This window comes from Aquila chrysaetos, chromosome 19 (assembly GCF_900496995.4).
Source record: "Aquila chrysaetos chrysaetos chromosome 19, bAquChr1.4, whole genome shotgun sequence".
NCBI lineage: Eukaryota > Metazoa > Chordata > Aves > Accipitriformes > Accipitridae > Aquila > Aquila chrysaetos.
Genome location: NC_044022.1, coordinates 3,212,749 through 3,230,062, shown reverse-complemented (window position 1 = coordinate 3,230,062; position 17,314 = coordinate 3,212,749). Strand labels below are relative to the sequence as shown.

General features: G+C 43.0%; 1 protein-coding gene across 9 annotated transcripts in view; it reads right to left on the bottom strand.

The window, feature by feature from the left end:
- Window positions 1–17,314, bottom strand: part of STARD13 (StAR related lipid transfer domain containing 13) — a 306,300-nt gene that overhangs the window by 2,944 nt on the left and 286,042 nt on the right. For all 9 annotated transcript variants that reach the window (XM_030042603.2, XM_030042604.2, XM_030042602.2 and 6 more), the window contains 7 exons: window positions 15,386–15,545; window positions 11,163–11,361; window positions 7,885–8,092; window positions 6,843–6,957; window positions 5,840–6,061; window positions 3,648–3,865; window positions 353–529 (listed from right to left, as the gene is read on the bottom strand). In XM_030042603.2, the coding sequence (XP_029898463.1) occupies window positions 353–529; window positions 3,648–3,865; window positions 5,840–6,061; window positions 6,843–6,957; window positions 7,885–8,092; window positions 11,163–11,361; window positions 15,386–15,545 (1,299 nt within the window). The remainder of the gene's footprint in view (window positions 1–352; window positions 530–3,647; window positions 3,866–5,839; window positions 6,062–6,842; window positions 6,958–7,884; window positions 8,093–11,162; window positions 11,362–15,385; window positions 15,546–17,314) is intronic.

Genomic DNA, 17,314 nt, shown 5'->3' with positions numbered 1-17,314 from the left:
TGAGAAACTCAAATACTCAAGAAATCCGCCCTGCGGGAACAGGCTTGCCATGCTTCCTACTCCCCGCTGCCCACGGTGGTGGTGGTGACTTCAAATACTTGTCATTGTAAGTGTACTCTGAAGTTCTCCCTTGCAGTAATCAAGTAAGCAGATTTTATTTCTACGATCGCACTGTAACAGCAGTAGACGCTGAGCAGAGAAATGAGCTTGGTGGACAGAAAAGACTGCAGGAAGACTCCAAAGCAGCAAAGTTACATTGACCATGTCCTCTGTTCCCAGCGCCTCCCCTCCCTCAGCTGGAGGCTTTTGCCCTGCTGAATAGACATCTGCTTTTTGCAGGTGGGATACTTACTTTAGGTCAATTCTGCAGATGTGGGTCAGCCTGGCTTTTCCTGAGCCACACGGCTCTATCAAGTACTGCGAGTCCATCACGATGGCTCGCACAGCTCCCATAAGAGGAGCCTCTTCGTGCTCCACAGAGACGGCAACCAGCATGCACATCCCCTTTGGCAAATCCGTCCTCCATGTCCTGCAGCAACACGTTCAAGATGGAATCACTTTAGTAATGAAACTTTTGGGCACATGAGTAAGAACCAGAATTAAAGTCACAGTTTGCTTCTCTGCCTGTCCTTGTTGTTGCCTGTCACGCCACTGGACTGCCCTAGGAGTCCCTGGAGGAGTTTTGTGTTCCCCAGTTGGGGGTCTGACCATGATGTGGAATGGCCACCCATTTACGTTGCTGCAGGCTCCAGGTAGAGAAGTTTTGCTTCTCCACATGAGCATTTTGTAACCGTTAGGTATTGCAGGGCATGATACAGCCTTTTGCAGAGAGACAGAAGTTTTGGAAAGGAGCTAAACTGAGCGTAAGCCATCCAGCTGAAACGTTGCATTGCACCCGTGCAGACTTACAGAACAACAGATAGAGTTTAGCACAGCAGAACCCGCATGGACTTCTGAAACTCCCAGAACATGTTTCAAGGGCATCTGAATTAAGAACAAAATGACCTTTCATTTTTTTCCCTCTTCCAAGTTTCTAGCCTCTCTTGCATGCTGCAGAAGTTTTCCACCAAGTTCAGGAGACCTAGCCTTTAATACTTCACATTTTTTTCTTGTTCTGTAAGCATTCTCTATGTATTCTGGCATCTCACATCTTTCTCATCTGCCTTGAATCTCACAGGATAGGTCCGTGCTCTTTCCTATGCTGTGGGAAGAAATGAGAAATTCCCACCGTGCTGTGTAATGTGCATCGCCTTCCTGTGGACTGTCTGACAAAGGGATTATTCTACCTTGGGAAGTATCATGTTTTAGCAGGTAAACTGCTTTCAAGGACTGTTGAAGTTTGGACTTCAGCAGAGAATTTTAACATTCTGCATTCTTCTTGTATGAAATTGAGCTGTTATTCAAGCCGCTGCAGGAAGGTACTGACTTCAGAAGGTTTTACACGTGTCTGTGCATTAATACAAATGATGAGCTATCGTGGCAGATGAAACACATGGAGAGTAGGAAATCACATCTCAGATCTACTGTGAAATGCTGAACCATCTCCTGTGAATGCTTGCACAGTGCTTAGATATGACCGTATAATTTTGCTAAGTACGCGGCACTTAACTTGGGCCATTTGTGAAGCAGAAAACTGTGTATCTCAGAGACTGCAGAAGACTTAGATTCCTATTCCCAGTTATATGGATTTAGGCCAGTTTCTGTACTTCTCTAAATATCTTACAGTAGTAAAAACGGGCATGGCACATAACTCACAGAGATGCTCTGATACTTAATGAACATTAAACATTGAGGAATCTTTAATGAAAACCAATGCCTGTGCAGGGCAGCTGAAAGCTGCGTCAGATCCCAGGCATATGAAACATTGCCCCTATCCTCTTACCATTACAGTCTTCTCAAGGGACCCTAATCCCCTTGTTATGACTGTCAAACTGAAAAAAAAAACCAAAAAAAAAAAACCCAACTAAGTTTATCCTTTCACAGCCAAAAGTTTGATTGGGAAGGAGAAAATTGCCGTCTGTTAAAATATATTTATTCATGTCCCCAGAGGTGAATTATAATTTCACTGTTCACTTCCCACCAATCATAAGGTATCAAATTGACTGCGATATTGCTGGCTAACCTTGCTCTAGACTTAATGATATAAATCAAAAGAGATAAACAACAGAATCTGACAGATCTGCCTGACGGCTGTTTTCAACCCTTAAAAACTCACCAGGCTTCAGTTTTATAATATGTATTTCAGTCCTTGGGGATCATTCTGCCTGGGTTAGTGAAAAGAATGAGAACTCGATGGCAAGATTTTTCTTGAACTGATGTGACTGCACAGCAGGCCTTTAAAGAACATAAACCACCACGAAACCTAATAGTGAACTAAGTGGCAAATAAGAGCACAGAATTACGGTCATCAAAACCTCCCTGCTGCTCCCAGACAGTCTTCTTGGTGCTATATGAAGGGCCAAATTTATCACTGATTTAAGTCAATAATATTACATAAGAAAATTAATTGTAAAATAATTAATTTAGCCCAGTATACTGTGGGAAGGCAAAGGAAATAGAATAATGGGAGGACTGGTGTTTTAAACTTTATGAAGACCTTACAAAGAACGTTTTTTAAATCTTCCCTTAAGAGTTCAAATAATTCTTCCCTTATACTGAAAATATCTGCATGTTATCATTCTGTAAGAGAATACTGAAGTTCATACAAGGGATGTACTATTATATTTTATTGGGTTCATCTTTTTCCTTGAATCTTTGTTCCCTCTAATACAATTCTGACTCACTGGACTATTTCACTTGTCAAAACTGCTTAGTATTTCTCTGGCGCATCATTTCAATCAAAGAAAGCAGAGACCAAGAATGGGAACACACAAAATCATCCTGAAATAAGTAACTGTAGGATTGACCCTGTAAGTGAAATATGTCAGCAGCTCCACAATAGCTCTTAGCAAGCAAAGGGCCAGGATTTCAAAGGCAGAAGGTGCATAAGTGCATAAGAGGAATTTTTTTTTTTGTCTGTTCTCTACAGGCAGATAGACAATAGCAGAACTGGGATTGAATTTAGAATATTGATACACAGCTATACATTTATTTGAGAGATGTCATCCCCTGGAAGACAGTCAGACTACATATCTACTGCCTCTTTCTGTTCATTTCCACACTAGGATTTTTATGGGTTAGCATTTCTTGGTCCACAAAGACTGCAAATCTAAAATAACAACTTATATAGACACTGTGTAACAACCTTAGCTTAAAAGCATCACTATCTTCTCTACTAAACATTTGGCTCTTAAACATCAAACGTTCCCCAGAGAACAGCAAAAGCAGCATAAAAAACCACTGGGTTCTATTTGCACTGTTTTGACAACAAACAAAGCTAAGAGAGAACAGCAGCTATTATCAGACATCTGTTCTAAGGAAGAAATTATATTTACGGCCTCAGGAGTATGTGCTGCTCAAATTACATCAGAGAAAAGGTCAGCATGCTCTAGGTGTACAAATTTAATTCAGTTTGAGAAATCAACACTGCTGCCCAGAAGTAGAGTTCTCGAAGCACAATTATACAGATGCAAAGGCTGAGATAAGACCAGATCTTCCTCATAAGCACTGCAGGAAGCAAAAGTGCTGGAGAACTGGCCTTAGCTTACCTTAGAACGACAAAGTCTCGGACGGGATGAGGAGCCATGCTGTTCAAGACATACTGGTAAACTTCTGTCTGCTTGTCCAGGCTCTCAACCACCTTCCACTGCAAGAAGTCCTCATCCCAGAGGTGACGTTCTCTCAGCACTCGGTTCAGGACAACTGATGGGGGGGCTTCAACTTCCACCGAGGCTTTCCAAAGCCTTAGCGGGTTCCCATCCCCAACCTGGAGTAAAGCAACAAAGAACATAGACCCCCATGATTTATATGCCTATGTTCAGCAGATGATAACTGAGGACAAAATCTTGATATGGGTATCTGACTTTAGCTTAAGAGCATGCATATTTCCCTGCTAATCATTACTATTATTGCTATTGCTGCTGCTCTACTGTATGGGAAAACATAGGCGTACTAGTCCTGGATGGAAAACTGAAGTGATACATTACTTCTGCTCTCACACCAGTGTATATTTGGACCAGTTCCCATAGTGCCAGTGGAGTTGCTGTATTATTTCTGGCATGACAGACACTTTTTCAACCCCAAGCATCGTAAGAGTAATGAAGAATATGTGCGTGCAGAAGTAAAAACAGACGAAAGGAGAGACTGCAACCCTGGGCTGAAATGAAGCTACCACCTTGGGCAATATGATGCACTAGCTGGGACTGAGGCTCCATTAACCCTCCTGGTTAATTGGTGGAAGAGCAAAACATGCTGATTCAGTTATGTGTCAGGTACGCAGATGTTTGCTCCTCAAAATAGCTGCAAGGGAGGTACTGGGAAAATGCCTTTCAAAGAAGGAACACGCAAACTGCTTGCTAACTCCTCCCAGCTCACGGCTCCTGGTACTTGTTACACCTCCACAGCATGCAATAAGGGGAGCGGAAAGTGCTGGGCTACGCACAAGATGAATATCCTAAATTCCACACATACAGCTTTTCTGCGTGGTTTTAGGGGTCATAGGCAGCAAACAAGTTAACGGTAAGCACTGGATCTCGCAAGCCCTGCTTTTCTAACCCCTCCCTACCCTGGCATCCTCACGTACCGATGCTAGTGCTCCAGAAACCTCCAGCACCCAGGATTGTGTCCCCAGAAACCCACCTTCCACCCCTCCCACCTTCAATTATTTTATGTTGTTCTAATTCCTTCTCCCCAAAGCTCTCGGTTCCCCAGTCCCCCTGCCCTAGAGCCCCGGGGACTCCCCATCCCCTCTGCAGTCCCAGCTGCCCTCGACCCCAGACCTGGGCATCCCCTCTCCCACATCCCACATCCCATCCCCTCTCCTCCATCCCATGCCTGAGCCCCGCTACTCCCTCCCCAGGCTCCCCCAGTCCCTCCCCGGAGAGGTCACTCACAGAAGCTGGCTACAAACCAGAGTAATTGTCATTTCTTTGCCCTAACAGAGGGGTCGCACCTTCCCAGATAGGGGTAACGCTGCCTCCTGCCCCCTCACCGTCCAGACCCCACACTCCTCCCAGCGCCCTTCCCCTACTGAACTAGCGTCTCCCACCCCTAACCCATCCCCTCCTCTCGCTAGCTGCTGCTGGTTTGCAGACCTCTGTTTCGCCATTGCATTTCCAGCAGCCCTGAACTCCGCCGTCTGCAGGGACCCTGCAGCACCCTCCTCCTGGCTGCGGCGCTCTGGCTTTCCCTGCAGAAGTGACGGAGCCTGGAACAACTTCAGAAACTTTGATAGAAGTTGTAGATATCAAAAATCCACCGGAAACAAGCACAAGAGGATCAGGGATAAAACTGGCCACGTGGCTGGCCTGGCTTAGTCAAGCAGTGGGCAGCCTGAAGAGGTTTTTTAATACCTATGTTCCGGCTGCGTTCTCCAAAATGCTGCCAAACAACAGGAGACGGTCAGAAGCTTTGCCTGTCCCCCAGTCAAAGAGCTTACCCAGGTAACGTTATCTGTTGTTGAAAGTCTCAGCTCGCGCTCTGGTTGCGTTGTTTGCTGTATCACTTACTTTACCCATTTTGGAGACCTTAGCTTCCTTTGTGTGCCTTTTTCTGGAATCTCATACTTGAATCACTATTGTATCACATTTTTAACTGTTTTTAGTAGTCTTCTAAAAAAACTTTGTGTCCTCACCGGACAGAAGGGTACGTATTTAGCCAGGCAACAAGTCAGGGTGTCCCATAGCTAGGCTGTATTTTGCTTTGGTTTCTTTACTGCTTCTTCCACGTCTCCCCAAATTACCTTTTTGTAGGCGAGTTCTGTGTTCTCTATACTGGAACACGTGACCCATCCTTTGAATTTCTCTTTTGCTTCTTTCTGGAGATTCTGCATGAGACTTTCCAGGTACATCTGATAGTTCCCTCCTTCCTCATCCACTTGTTTTCCGAGCTCGTCTAGGGTGGGAGAATGCACTTCTGCGTCGACATAGGAGTTTCGGGACTGGGCGACCATCTCGTGTGGAACCTGTGCCACAGAAGGGAGGGAAAACCCATGGGGAAAACCTCCTGCTGAGAGCTTTTCCTTAAGGCAGTGTGTTTCTAGGCTGATGGACCATTCAGGAACCAATTGCCATGAGCCTATGGTCTGTAAAATGGATACCTATTTCTGTCTTTGCTTCTTATGCAAGACGAGAAATCAAAGTAGTATAATGAACCAGCTCAGAATAGCACTACTCATGCAGAATGGTATTAGGCTGATCAACTGTATGTCAATACACCTGTGTTACTCCTCTAGGCCCCAGAAATGTCACCTTGTGCTTCGGGGGAAGGGAGATACGAGCATTATCTCTCCTCCACCTGCAGCGAAAGTAGCTGCAGGAATGACTGCATATCCGTATGTGATTTTAGCTTTATTGCACGACACACAGAAATAAAGTGTATCAGCTCTTCTTTTTAAGATGAGTAAGTTTTAACTGAGGTGTTAAAAGCATTATAATAAAATGAAATGTTAAACCAGCAGATTCTGATTTTAATTAGACTAAAATTTCCTAAACCAGTAGTTTGGGTTGAACACTGCCACAGAATAATTACCCTGCACTTTTAATAGTTGCGTCTTTGAATGCTAGAAGGGAACAGTCATAAAGAAATGAGATAAATAAACTTTAGATAGAGCAAGTTTACAAATAAGTGAGGCACCATCAATCTCTGAGCTGAGACAAGACAGAAAATGTAAGCGTAAACATAAATACTTCAAAGGATGCTGCATTATGGGGGCATGAATAATGCCGTTTGAGTGTCTCACTCACCTCAAAAAGTTTGTTGCATTCCATTATCATGTGAGCAAGTCCCTGAGTAGCTGCCAGGTTTTCACTGAGGTCCTTCTGATCTGGCTTCCCTGTTGCATATTTTTTCTGTATTACTCTGTAATTGAATTCAGTGTCTCAGGTAAAAAGAGCTGAAACTTTTAAATATGAAAGCTAACAGCAGCAGGATGTTCAGAACACCGGAGAGAAAAGCCTATCTTTAGTTTTTATTTATCACAAAGGTTGCTCAGACTGTTGGGCATATTTTAAAGGAAAAATGTTTACCTAAAATATTGTTGAGCCAAAGGTAAAAGCAGGAAAGGTTATGCATGTCCTGCATTAGGTGCTGCACATTTTGAAATGGATTTCTAACAGACATGATGTACAGCGGTTTACGTTGTTACTCCTTAAAGTGCTTGCTCAGACACTGGTTGTACACATACGTGACCAAGAATCTCAGTTTATTCTCAACCAGATGGGGGAAAAAAAGAAGTCAGGAGGGACATCTAATTGGGACCACTAACGTTTAACAGGGTCTACACTCTGTTTGGTCTACACTCACTGTGTTACACATCATCTTAATGTGGCCTGAAATAAACTTGGTTTCCCAAGTGGCAGAATGTAGCCAGAAAATACAGAGTGAAAAACCACTCACTGAAAATCTACATATTAAAATCCTTTAAAACATGGTCAATCTTTCACTTCAGCCACAGCAAAGTCAGGCCCTTTCCCTTCACAGAAGCCAACATTACTTGTACAAAACTCACTAGTGCCCCACTGAAATTTCACATGGAAAGCAGGCACTGCATATTCACAACAGGCAGCCAGAAACGCCTGCTGGGCTTGTGAAAACACCTTCCGTGCACGTACAGGTGTGCTCCTGGCTCTGCAGCACAGGCTTTCCCCTCTCACTGAAGCCGTGCCCTGTGTAACGTGCTGGAAAGCAGATGCTGTGGAAAATTTTATCCTGCATACCTTTAGAAACACTGAAAGCATCATTTTGTGTTAAGGATATGACTATTTATAGAGTTGAGAAGAAACTTGCCTCGGTGAGCTTTCTTTCTTCACTATATTGAGATGGAAGAGGGAAGGGGCCAGACAAACGGCTATGTTCATAGGAGTCATCTGATTCTCCTCCACGGAGGTGACGTCGCTCAGGAAGCACAGCAGAGTCTGCAAAACCTCCCGGTTCTCGTCGGACATCAGCATGATGGCTGCCTGCACCGCCTGCAGCCGCTGCTCCTTGGGGACGTCTGAAAAAAAGCAAGTGCCATTCGGGGGGGTCAGCTGTAAGATCCGATAAGGAGCCAGGAACAAGACAGAGTTAGCACAGGCATTCGCGCTCTGGGAATGGCTTTCTGGACAGGCAGGTGACAGGGGACGAAGGGCCAAAGACCAGCTGGTTTTTGGAGGGTCGTGGTATTTGCTCATCCGTCATGCACAGCTCGCCTAGCTAGCGTACGATATTTCTCTGTTCGTTTGAAAGGCTGTTCCCCAAGAAAGAGACTGAACTTCATTTAAAGTTTAGGAAGGGATAGTAGTACTCAGTACTCCTATCTTTAAATGGTATTTCTCAGGTTTCTTTTGTCCCCTGGGAAGACGGTTCAGAAATTCAAAAACTTTGGGAAAATACTTACGCTTGCATCCTGAACCGTAAAAGAGTTTAATGAAAGTGATAATGGATATGCTTAAATAGCACCTCAGACAGATTCATTTCTAAGGCTACCATAAGTTTTCTCAGTTTGGGCTTGGAGCCCTCCTCTGGGTATTACTTACGCTCTATATATGATCGAACAGAAGAAGAACAAAAGCAGATTTACAGTAGAGGGAACAGCCAGCTTTTAAGCTCTGCCTGCTAGCCTTGTACAAGCACTTTATTTTAAAAGCTTTCAGACACGAATGACAAGCTGAACACAGCCCAATGCTTCCGATTTTCTAGAAGCAGCAAGGCCAGGTCTTCCTGAGAAGCAAGAGGAGCCTTTGCTAAACCCGTGCAACGTGTCTTTTCTCCCCACATAGCCTCCTCGTACTCCCTCACCTGTACTGTTGCACTGGTGGGTCTCACACACAGAGAAGACTGGCCAACCCTTCCAGTCACAGGTAAACATTAGGCAACTGAGAGTTTTAGGGAAATGAGGAAAGTTTCTTCAATGCTATGCCATATAGACTACTACACTTGTCATCTCATCCCCAGTCCTCTGTGTTACAGCAAAACAAGCCATGCTGGATATATGAGAAAGATCTTCAGTGAATCCCAGAAAATAGGAAATCCCTTGCCAATACAATAAGAGAGGAAAAATCCTTCCTAACTTCGCATTAATAATTTGTTAAACAGGATGAAGGGGAAGAAAAATTCCCAGCTACAGATTTATTTAATTGCAGACATTATGAAATACAGTTGGTATCCCAGCAATTCTCAACATTTTTCTTTCTGTGAAAGGAGTTTTGTCAGTACCGACTAAACCAGAAAAATATATTTGTTGTTGGTCACATGGAAAAAACCCCACTGCTACTCATTCTTAATCCAAACATCGGTCTCCAGTATCTACAGAGCCCATCTTTTCCTGTTCCCACTTTCGTTTAAACAGACCCATCCTCAAGTCTTTCTGAAATCCTTTAAACTACTGGTGCAGTTCAAGAAAATCTTTCCTAGCACTTTTTTTCCCCCTCCTATCAGTGTAAAGAAGAGTTCTTCAGACTTCCCACTGCAGTACCATGTAGGGTTACAGAGTCAGCCCATGTCCCTTTTTACTTTTTTTTTTTTGTTGTCTAACAGCAATGTTTCACCGTTCAGCCTCGTGGCTGTTGTGAATCCTAACGCCAGGCTCCCGACTCAGAGACGGGGAGTTGTTCTGGCTACAGACCTAATAATGCCGATGACACTGAGATCTGCCATGTCTCTCTTCCTTTGGCAAGGGGGTAGTTTACTTGCAGTCACTCCTGTGCCAAGATAGGACATTCCCAATTTTCATCAAGTAATAGTTTAAAGGTGACTTTTTTCCAAGGACATGTGGATAATCTTCTCCATGGCTACTTCACTATGGAAACAATTGTGATTGATTGCCATTTAATTAGCACCAAGAATGTCTGTTGCTTTTCTGAACAAGCTCATTGATGTTTATGTAAGCAGACAAGACCTGCAACTTGTGAGCAGGAAAGAAGAGGAGGAAATGATGGTCCAGGGCTAGGCACCAACTGTTTCAGTTCACTTGCGTCCCAAGACATCATGTATGACCAAATCCACTAAATTTATTTGCGATGCTGTCTCTCGTGTGGAAGATCACAGCATTTCTCTACCAGCTACAGACACTGTGATGTTAAACACATTAGTGACTGTGGACCACAGACAGATTTTTTACAGTAAAGGGAGGCAACGGAAGTAACTTAGATTCTTTAGCACTGGGATTATACAGTGTTTAAAAATGGTTTTCTATTGTTTTGGCAGCTGAAACGTCTGCAAGTGAAAAGACTAGACACACTTCTCTTTAGTGCTTCCAATTACTTGGCTTAGGCTGGCTGGGTACGCTTTTCTGTATCTGCCAGAGCACTGGCTGACTGGCCTTCTTAATGGACATTGTCAGGAAAACACTCTAATTCCTCTGGCTTTCCAGTGTTTTCCTCCTTGTTTATTTCTCCCTCAGTCTGGAGAAGAGATATGCAGTCATTTCCTGATATACAGGGATTTTCATCATTCTGATGCATTTGTGCCTCAGATTTTGCTGAAGACTGCTTATGCTGAAATGAAAAGAAGAAACCCTCTGGGTTTTTCTCTTTCTCTATGAGATCTGTGCATAAAAGCTGAAGATCTAAATGAAGGCAGCTTGTTTCTTGCATGTACATTTTATTGACTATAATGAAAAGGCAAATCAAAAGTCACAGCAAGGAAGGGGACTGCACAGGCATGTGTTCTCATGGTCAAGTACCACTTCTCCATGCCCAGAAGACTCACTTGTATTGAGATGTCTGCATGAAATGGGCCCACAGCTTAAAGAAATCTGACAAAAAATGTGAGTTTTCGTGCTTTTTATGTCCATGGCAGCCTGTCCTTCTGGCTTCTTTCCAGTTGTGAGGCTGATATTTTCAAAGCTTTTCAACATTTGAATGCTGTATTTCCATTAAAATTGCTAGTATTCTGACTCTGAAACCTTTAGGCGGTTCTAAAAATCTCTTAGTGAAAGATTTTGAGGGCAGAGAGGTTCTTTTATACATCTCAAAGGTGACTGGAAAGAATCCCATCCAGTGTTAACATACCAAAATTATTTACAATATATTATTATATAATATTTTCTAATTGTTTATAGTAATAAAAATATTGCAACTTACATTGGTAGATGTGTAGAAAAGTCTCTCCTAGCTTACTTGTGAGGAGGGGTTCTGGCAAGTCCCTGAAAAATTGCTTTACCATGTCTGCCACATCATATGCCGACTGGTCTTCATAGCTGACATTTTCTGGGGAGCTCTCATTCATCTGACGTAGGGCCTGGATTCGGGACTTCACTCCAGATTTTCGAAACAGACCCACCTAAAAAGGCACCATATTGAATTAGGTAAAAAGAAAACATTACTTAAAGAATATATATATAAAAATCTATTACAGGGGACTTTGATCATGACCAAAGCTTGGGTTCCTTATTTTACTCTATGCAAGAACAAGGAAAACATGCAAATGCGACGGTCGTGACTTGCCCACAAGCCTCGTAGGCAAGTGCGTGCTCTCATGACAGGACTGTAGGAGTTAAAACCACTGCTGCTCTGTACCCCTTCCTAGAGGGAGAGTTCAGAGTGCAAGTGGTTTCCCTGCTGCCTGAAGAGTTTAAGCAAGATGCACAGCTGCTATAAATCAGCGTGGCTTGCTTGGCTTGGGTGACTGTCTGTTGATTTACTCCAGCTGAGAATCTGGTTCCTTATGTTTATTTGGGTCTATATTTTGAAGACTAACAAGAAAATATTATGCTCAGCTAAGTAATAAATGCTGTGGCAAAAGATTAGTACATCCTGGTAGAGCTTTAAAATCAAGATCAAATCTATTTTTTTCCCTTCCTGCTCTCTGCTTCCAACAGTTCCCCCAAATCCCAGTGAAAACCCCAGTTCGAAAGTGGGGGCCACAGAGGGATTACTTGTGCAGTGTCACTAAGACACGTTTTTATCTTGTTTGTGTTTTATTCTAAAGGAAGCAGTAATTCTTCAAATGATGCCTTCATGGCAGTGCTGCCCTTTTCTGTCCTTCTCACCAGTGGAATTCCCCCAGGGAGAATTCCTGAGCCTCAACCACATTATTTATTCCCAAGTGAGTTTACAGTATTTTATTTGGGAAGTGTTAGCACTGTTTTCCTTCAGTTTTGCAGGGGCAAAGGTGAAATACTGAAAAAGACCTATGAAGAAGGTGCGTTTCACGTTTGGAATTACAGACTTCTGTTCCCCCGTGCCCACTGTCTTGCTGGTGGTCAGTTTAGCTTTCTGCATGGTGTAGTCCACCAACAAAAATGTGTAAAGGCAAAGAAATAATGCCTTCTGGCCTTCTTCCCCTTACTCTGCCAGCACAGAGTTCACGTAGGACCCTCCTCTCCCTAGAACACCTCCCATTCTCAACTGTACGGTATATAGGACTTTTGTTAACTCACACATTAATGACACTAATTACATAAATCACACACTCCGCAGCTCTGCGAGGGGATGTATTTATTTATAGGGAGATGAACTGCTACACCAGACTGGCTGTGAGGCAGCTCTTCTGCTATGGCTTCTTATTGATGAATTTAGCATCACTTGTGAGATACATTTATGTGTGGGAAGTAGAGAACTGGAGTGTGCCCTGTGTACATCCCAGTGCACTGTCTTTCTGTTCACAGGCTCTTTGTTCTGACAAGAGAATACAAGAAAGAGCATCTGGCTCTTTTCATTTGGTTTTCCCTTTCCCTTTCTCTTCTTTTTAAATCTCTTTTTCCTCTTAGATATGTGTGCTGAAGATGCAGAAGTACACATGGTAATTCTATCAAAAAAATGCAGTTTTGGCATGTGGTAGATAAATGTGAGAGCAGAGGCTCAGTTCTCTGCTTTTGATGGAAAATGTCCTTGCTGGCATAAAGAACCTTTAAAAACTTCCAGCTAAGTCTGATTTGAGAGGTCAGACATCAAATCTCACCTGCGCAATCTTCTGCTGCATGTCATTCTGCTACTCTCAATCTCTGTTTTTGTTTAATGATATTTATCCAAACTCCTATTTTCCTTTTTCGTGGAAAAAACAGTAATTAGTCAAAAGAGGACAGTTCTTCACTTGATAGAAAAAGATGTTTTAGGCTCTGTTCAGAGCCTATTACAGACTCATTCTGTAAATACAATGAGACTATAAATCCAGTGATTTATCAGAGGTTAGTCTGGCTCAATCTCTTTATTATCCGCATGCTGTGGATCATCTGCCCTGCAAGTAGCCATATGATGCATGACAGAAATAAAGATGCAGTTGACAAAGGCAAAGCAGTTTCTATTTCACAAGCTGAAATTGAATAATATATCCTACAAATAACGGTGAGGCTCCTCACACCATCTTAGACATTTCAGTGCCAGGAGCCAGACCTTACAATGATTTAGAGCAACCTCAACTTTACCAAGCACGTGCAGTAGAAGCTCTGATGCCTGTTCAGGGATCTAGACTGCACTTCTGCAGTGCATGGAAGGGACACGTAAGCAAGATGCTGGGCAAGACTGGAGGCTGCTCAGACCTCTGGCTGGGCATTAGGAGACTTTGAATTAAATGGGAACAAACGGAGTGACTGTAAAGCAGAGAAGCTGAATTGCCTGGAGGGTTCTGGCCCAGAAAGGTTTTTGGTGGAAAGATATTTTAAATGGTCCCAACCTGTACTTCTCCTCCTTCGTTTTCTATTCCATATTTTCCGAATTCCACTCTGAGTGGAAACTCAAGCTGAGTTGAAATGGCCCTTCACGTAGCTCTGATTCTTACCAGCAAGTAAACCCTCCCTCTCGGAGCAGATAACTTGTCTGAGACTGCCCATGGACATTCCTTTTGACCGCTTCAAATATCTCAAGAGCTTTCTCCTTCTCTTTGGTTTTACCCTCCCTTTTACTTTCTCTCCCATTTATCCCTCCTCCCTTCTCTCTTCCTTCCTATTGCTTTGCTTCTTACCTGACAAGCCCATCCCTATCCCCACATCTCCTGTTCCTCATACTTGGGCAAGTGTCTCCTCCTCCAATCCCATCACTGATTCCAGACTTGCTGCATCACTTTTCCTCCTATACTGGGTTTCCCCGCTCAGTACACAAACCCAGATTAACACAGCATGTTAGCTACTGAATATATTGCTTCTAGTTGTCTCTATGCGTCTTCCATTAATACATTTCCAACAGGCTATTCCTCCCATCCCTCAAATCCTGTGCTACGTATGGTAGGCAGAACTCATCTCACCTCACTTATGACACCCAGGAGTTAGATGTCAAGGTCTGATCACTACAGAATCTCTTCACGGTCAACAGAGAGAAAGGATAGGAAGGACCTGTGTCTCCCCACTGGCTGTAAAGGGAAACAGCTGTGATTCACAGCTAGGCATTTAATTTTTAGACTTCCATTTTGGGGAATATGACTGTCACCCAACAAAACAAGCTGAACAGTAACCAGAATGGTGATCAGAAAATGGAAAGAGTCAGAACTGACCACTTCCACCCTTTTTGTGTGCTCAGAGCTAGGAAAGCAGCAAAGTCTGCAGAGTAAAACAGTGGTTGCTCCTTTTGAACTTGCAACTATGTAAAGGCAGTTATGGAAGAGGTCATACGACATCAGGTCAATAATAGTAGAGGACTGAACTCCATCAGCCAGGGGGTTTCTCCCAGTCCTATGTTCATAAAGATACATATCCTCATCCTTAGGAGAAGAACAGTAAAATTATGATTGGTATGCCCCTGCTCTGTAGCTAAAGGGAAACATTTTGAACCCTTTGAGCATGAGGGTCTCCCAGCTGGCTTGTTGCAGCTAAGATCACTATAAAAGGAAACGTACCGTAATGGCTTTGGCATTGAACCACTGCTGACCTAACTCTATCTGGATATATCTGACTTTGTCAACAGAATACTTTGAATATTTTGCTGAGTTTGCTCTCTATTCTTGGACTTTTCTTTCTTTGCTAAGTAAATAAAACCTTTTGTCCCGTATCTTGTGAAATGGTGAATGCAGTTAACCCTCAGTGGCAACAGTCAAGCATAAACAGTCAAGCAGATACAGGTAGAAGCTGGGAGTCCTGAGCTCTGGTTCAATAGACATGAAGATCTCATGTCATTCTTTGAGGTAGGCTGTTGTATGCTGATCAGCAGGGCTGTTATAGCTACAAGAATTCAACAGAGTAGCTGGATACAAATCTCAAAATGGCAAACTATTAGTATTGGCACCAGGTCTCAAATCAGCAGAGGAGGTCTGGGCCCAACATGAGATATAACAATCTTCAAATAATCCTGGTACCAAGTACAAAAAGCTTCACCATTGCTTGCTTAGGGTGGCTTTTCAGAAAAAATCAACCGAGTCCCTGGAGTAAAGTTAGTACCTGATCTAGACAGTTGTTCCGTAAGTAGCGTAGCGCTTGCTGTATGCTCTGGGGAAGAGGCTGTCCTGTTCTCTGGACATGAACTATCAGAGGCACGCCAAAGACATTCTTGTCCTTGTAGTCAGGGACTTTCATCCTCTTCATGAACTTTGGCACAGACCTGAAAATTAACACGAACAGGCTGCATGAAAAGATCAGAGTATTTATGCAGTCTCTGAGTAACACTCCTGGCAGAAGTTGGTAACCGGGGCCACCTCCTTCTCTATAAAGATGGTGAAATAATGTTTAATGTACAATACATGGACACTTTATAATCTGTACAATTGATGGATTTCTTGACAACTTTTATAAGTAGATGGCCTCTGGCTCTAAGATATAGCATAATAATCTGTTCTAACAGAAAACTTTTACTATGCAGTTGTCAACCAGCTGAAGCCAACGTGGTTTAAAGCATCCATTAGGGACTCAAAGGAATGGCACAGCAAAGCACAGTGGAGAGGGTATCTGAGAGAAAAGTCCTCTAACATGCTGAATGATTTTTATACTACCAGTTACATGATTTAGTATTTCTATTGACTAACAATTTACAGTAATAAATGAAGGCTGGAAATCCCTATGTGCCAGATTCATCCCTGGTATTACATGATTTATTCTAGCTGAGTAACTTAAGTGAAGCTGGTGAGCTCACTTTCTTCCAAAAGTGATGGTGAAAACAAGAACAAACTGGATTCCCTTTGTGAGAGTCATGACTACAGTGGAATTAAAAAAAAAAAAAAGAAAGGATGAATATCGCCTGAATGTGACAAAGATTTTTCTCATCTGTGTGGGAAGGAGATAAAATTTGGATTAAATGACCTACTGAAGGCATACAGCATATAACTTTACAGCTATTTAGAGTTCCACTCTTATAAATCCTTAGAGACTGATTATACAAACTGAAGAAATATTTGTCTGGAGGGAAAACCTCTGTACAAACAGCAGGATCTAGAATTTGCTGTTTTCTAGTCTGTTTATTTGGAGTTAGGCAAGGTGAGATTCATTTCAGTACAGACATGGTCAGCTAGCTGCAGGGAGCTGCACCAAAGGAGAACAGCCATCTGGGGGTTCATCTTAGTGAATTTTAGCTCTCTAACGGAGATTTAGAAAGAGTTAGCAGTACAAACTGCCTCTATACCCACTGTGGAGTGAGGCACCTCTGGAGGGTGACCCAAACCCTCAGCCTTGGATAGAATGAGCTGCCTTTGGAGTTGCCTGTCTTTTTCCACTGACCACAGACAGCCGACCCAACTTGCTCAGATTAGACTTAGAACTTTTTGGAGTGGCTGATGTCAGTGAGGTAAAGCTCCTATGTAGTCCCTTGTATCTGTTTTTCCATTTCTAATGGAAAATTTGTCTTATCTAGCTTACAGCTGAACTTAGTGGGATTTTGGTCAAGTGCTTTGACCATGGAAATCACAATGTGAATACCAAGTCATATTATTTTTGGACTCTGTGTCTCTGTGTATTTGGGAAAGTTTCTGTTATCCTTTTGATTATTACTCAGATACTTACAATCTCTTATCTATGCCCATTTCCATTCTGGTATACCTCAGTCTGTGTGGCCCATCAGGGTTCATATACTATTAAACATGCAGGTTTCTGTAGCCGGTTGCTACAGAAGGAGCCACGTTGCCAGCACTCGTGTCCATCTGCCCTTCGCTCCACTTTCTGAGCGACCAGGTACCTGTTACAGCCGCTACGGCTGGAACCTCCCTCTAACGCAGGTCCAGGCCTAGGCTAAAGCTTGCATCTTTTGAGCTGTAGAGAAAAGTCCCATAACTGTTCTAACCCTTCTTTTAAAGCACAAACAAAACAATATCGAATACATGAAGTAGCAGCAGCAGCTGTTTCTTTTCGAATCACAAAACGAATTCTGGGGAAGACTTACTG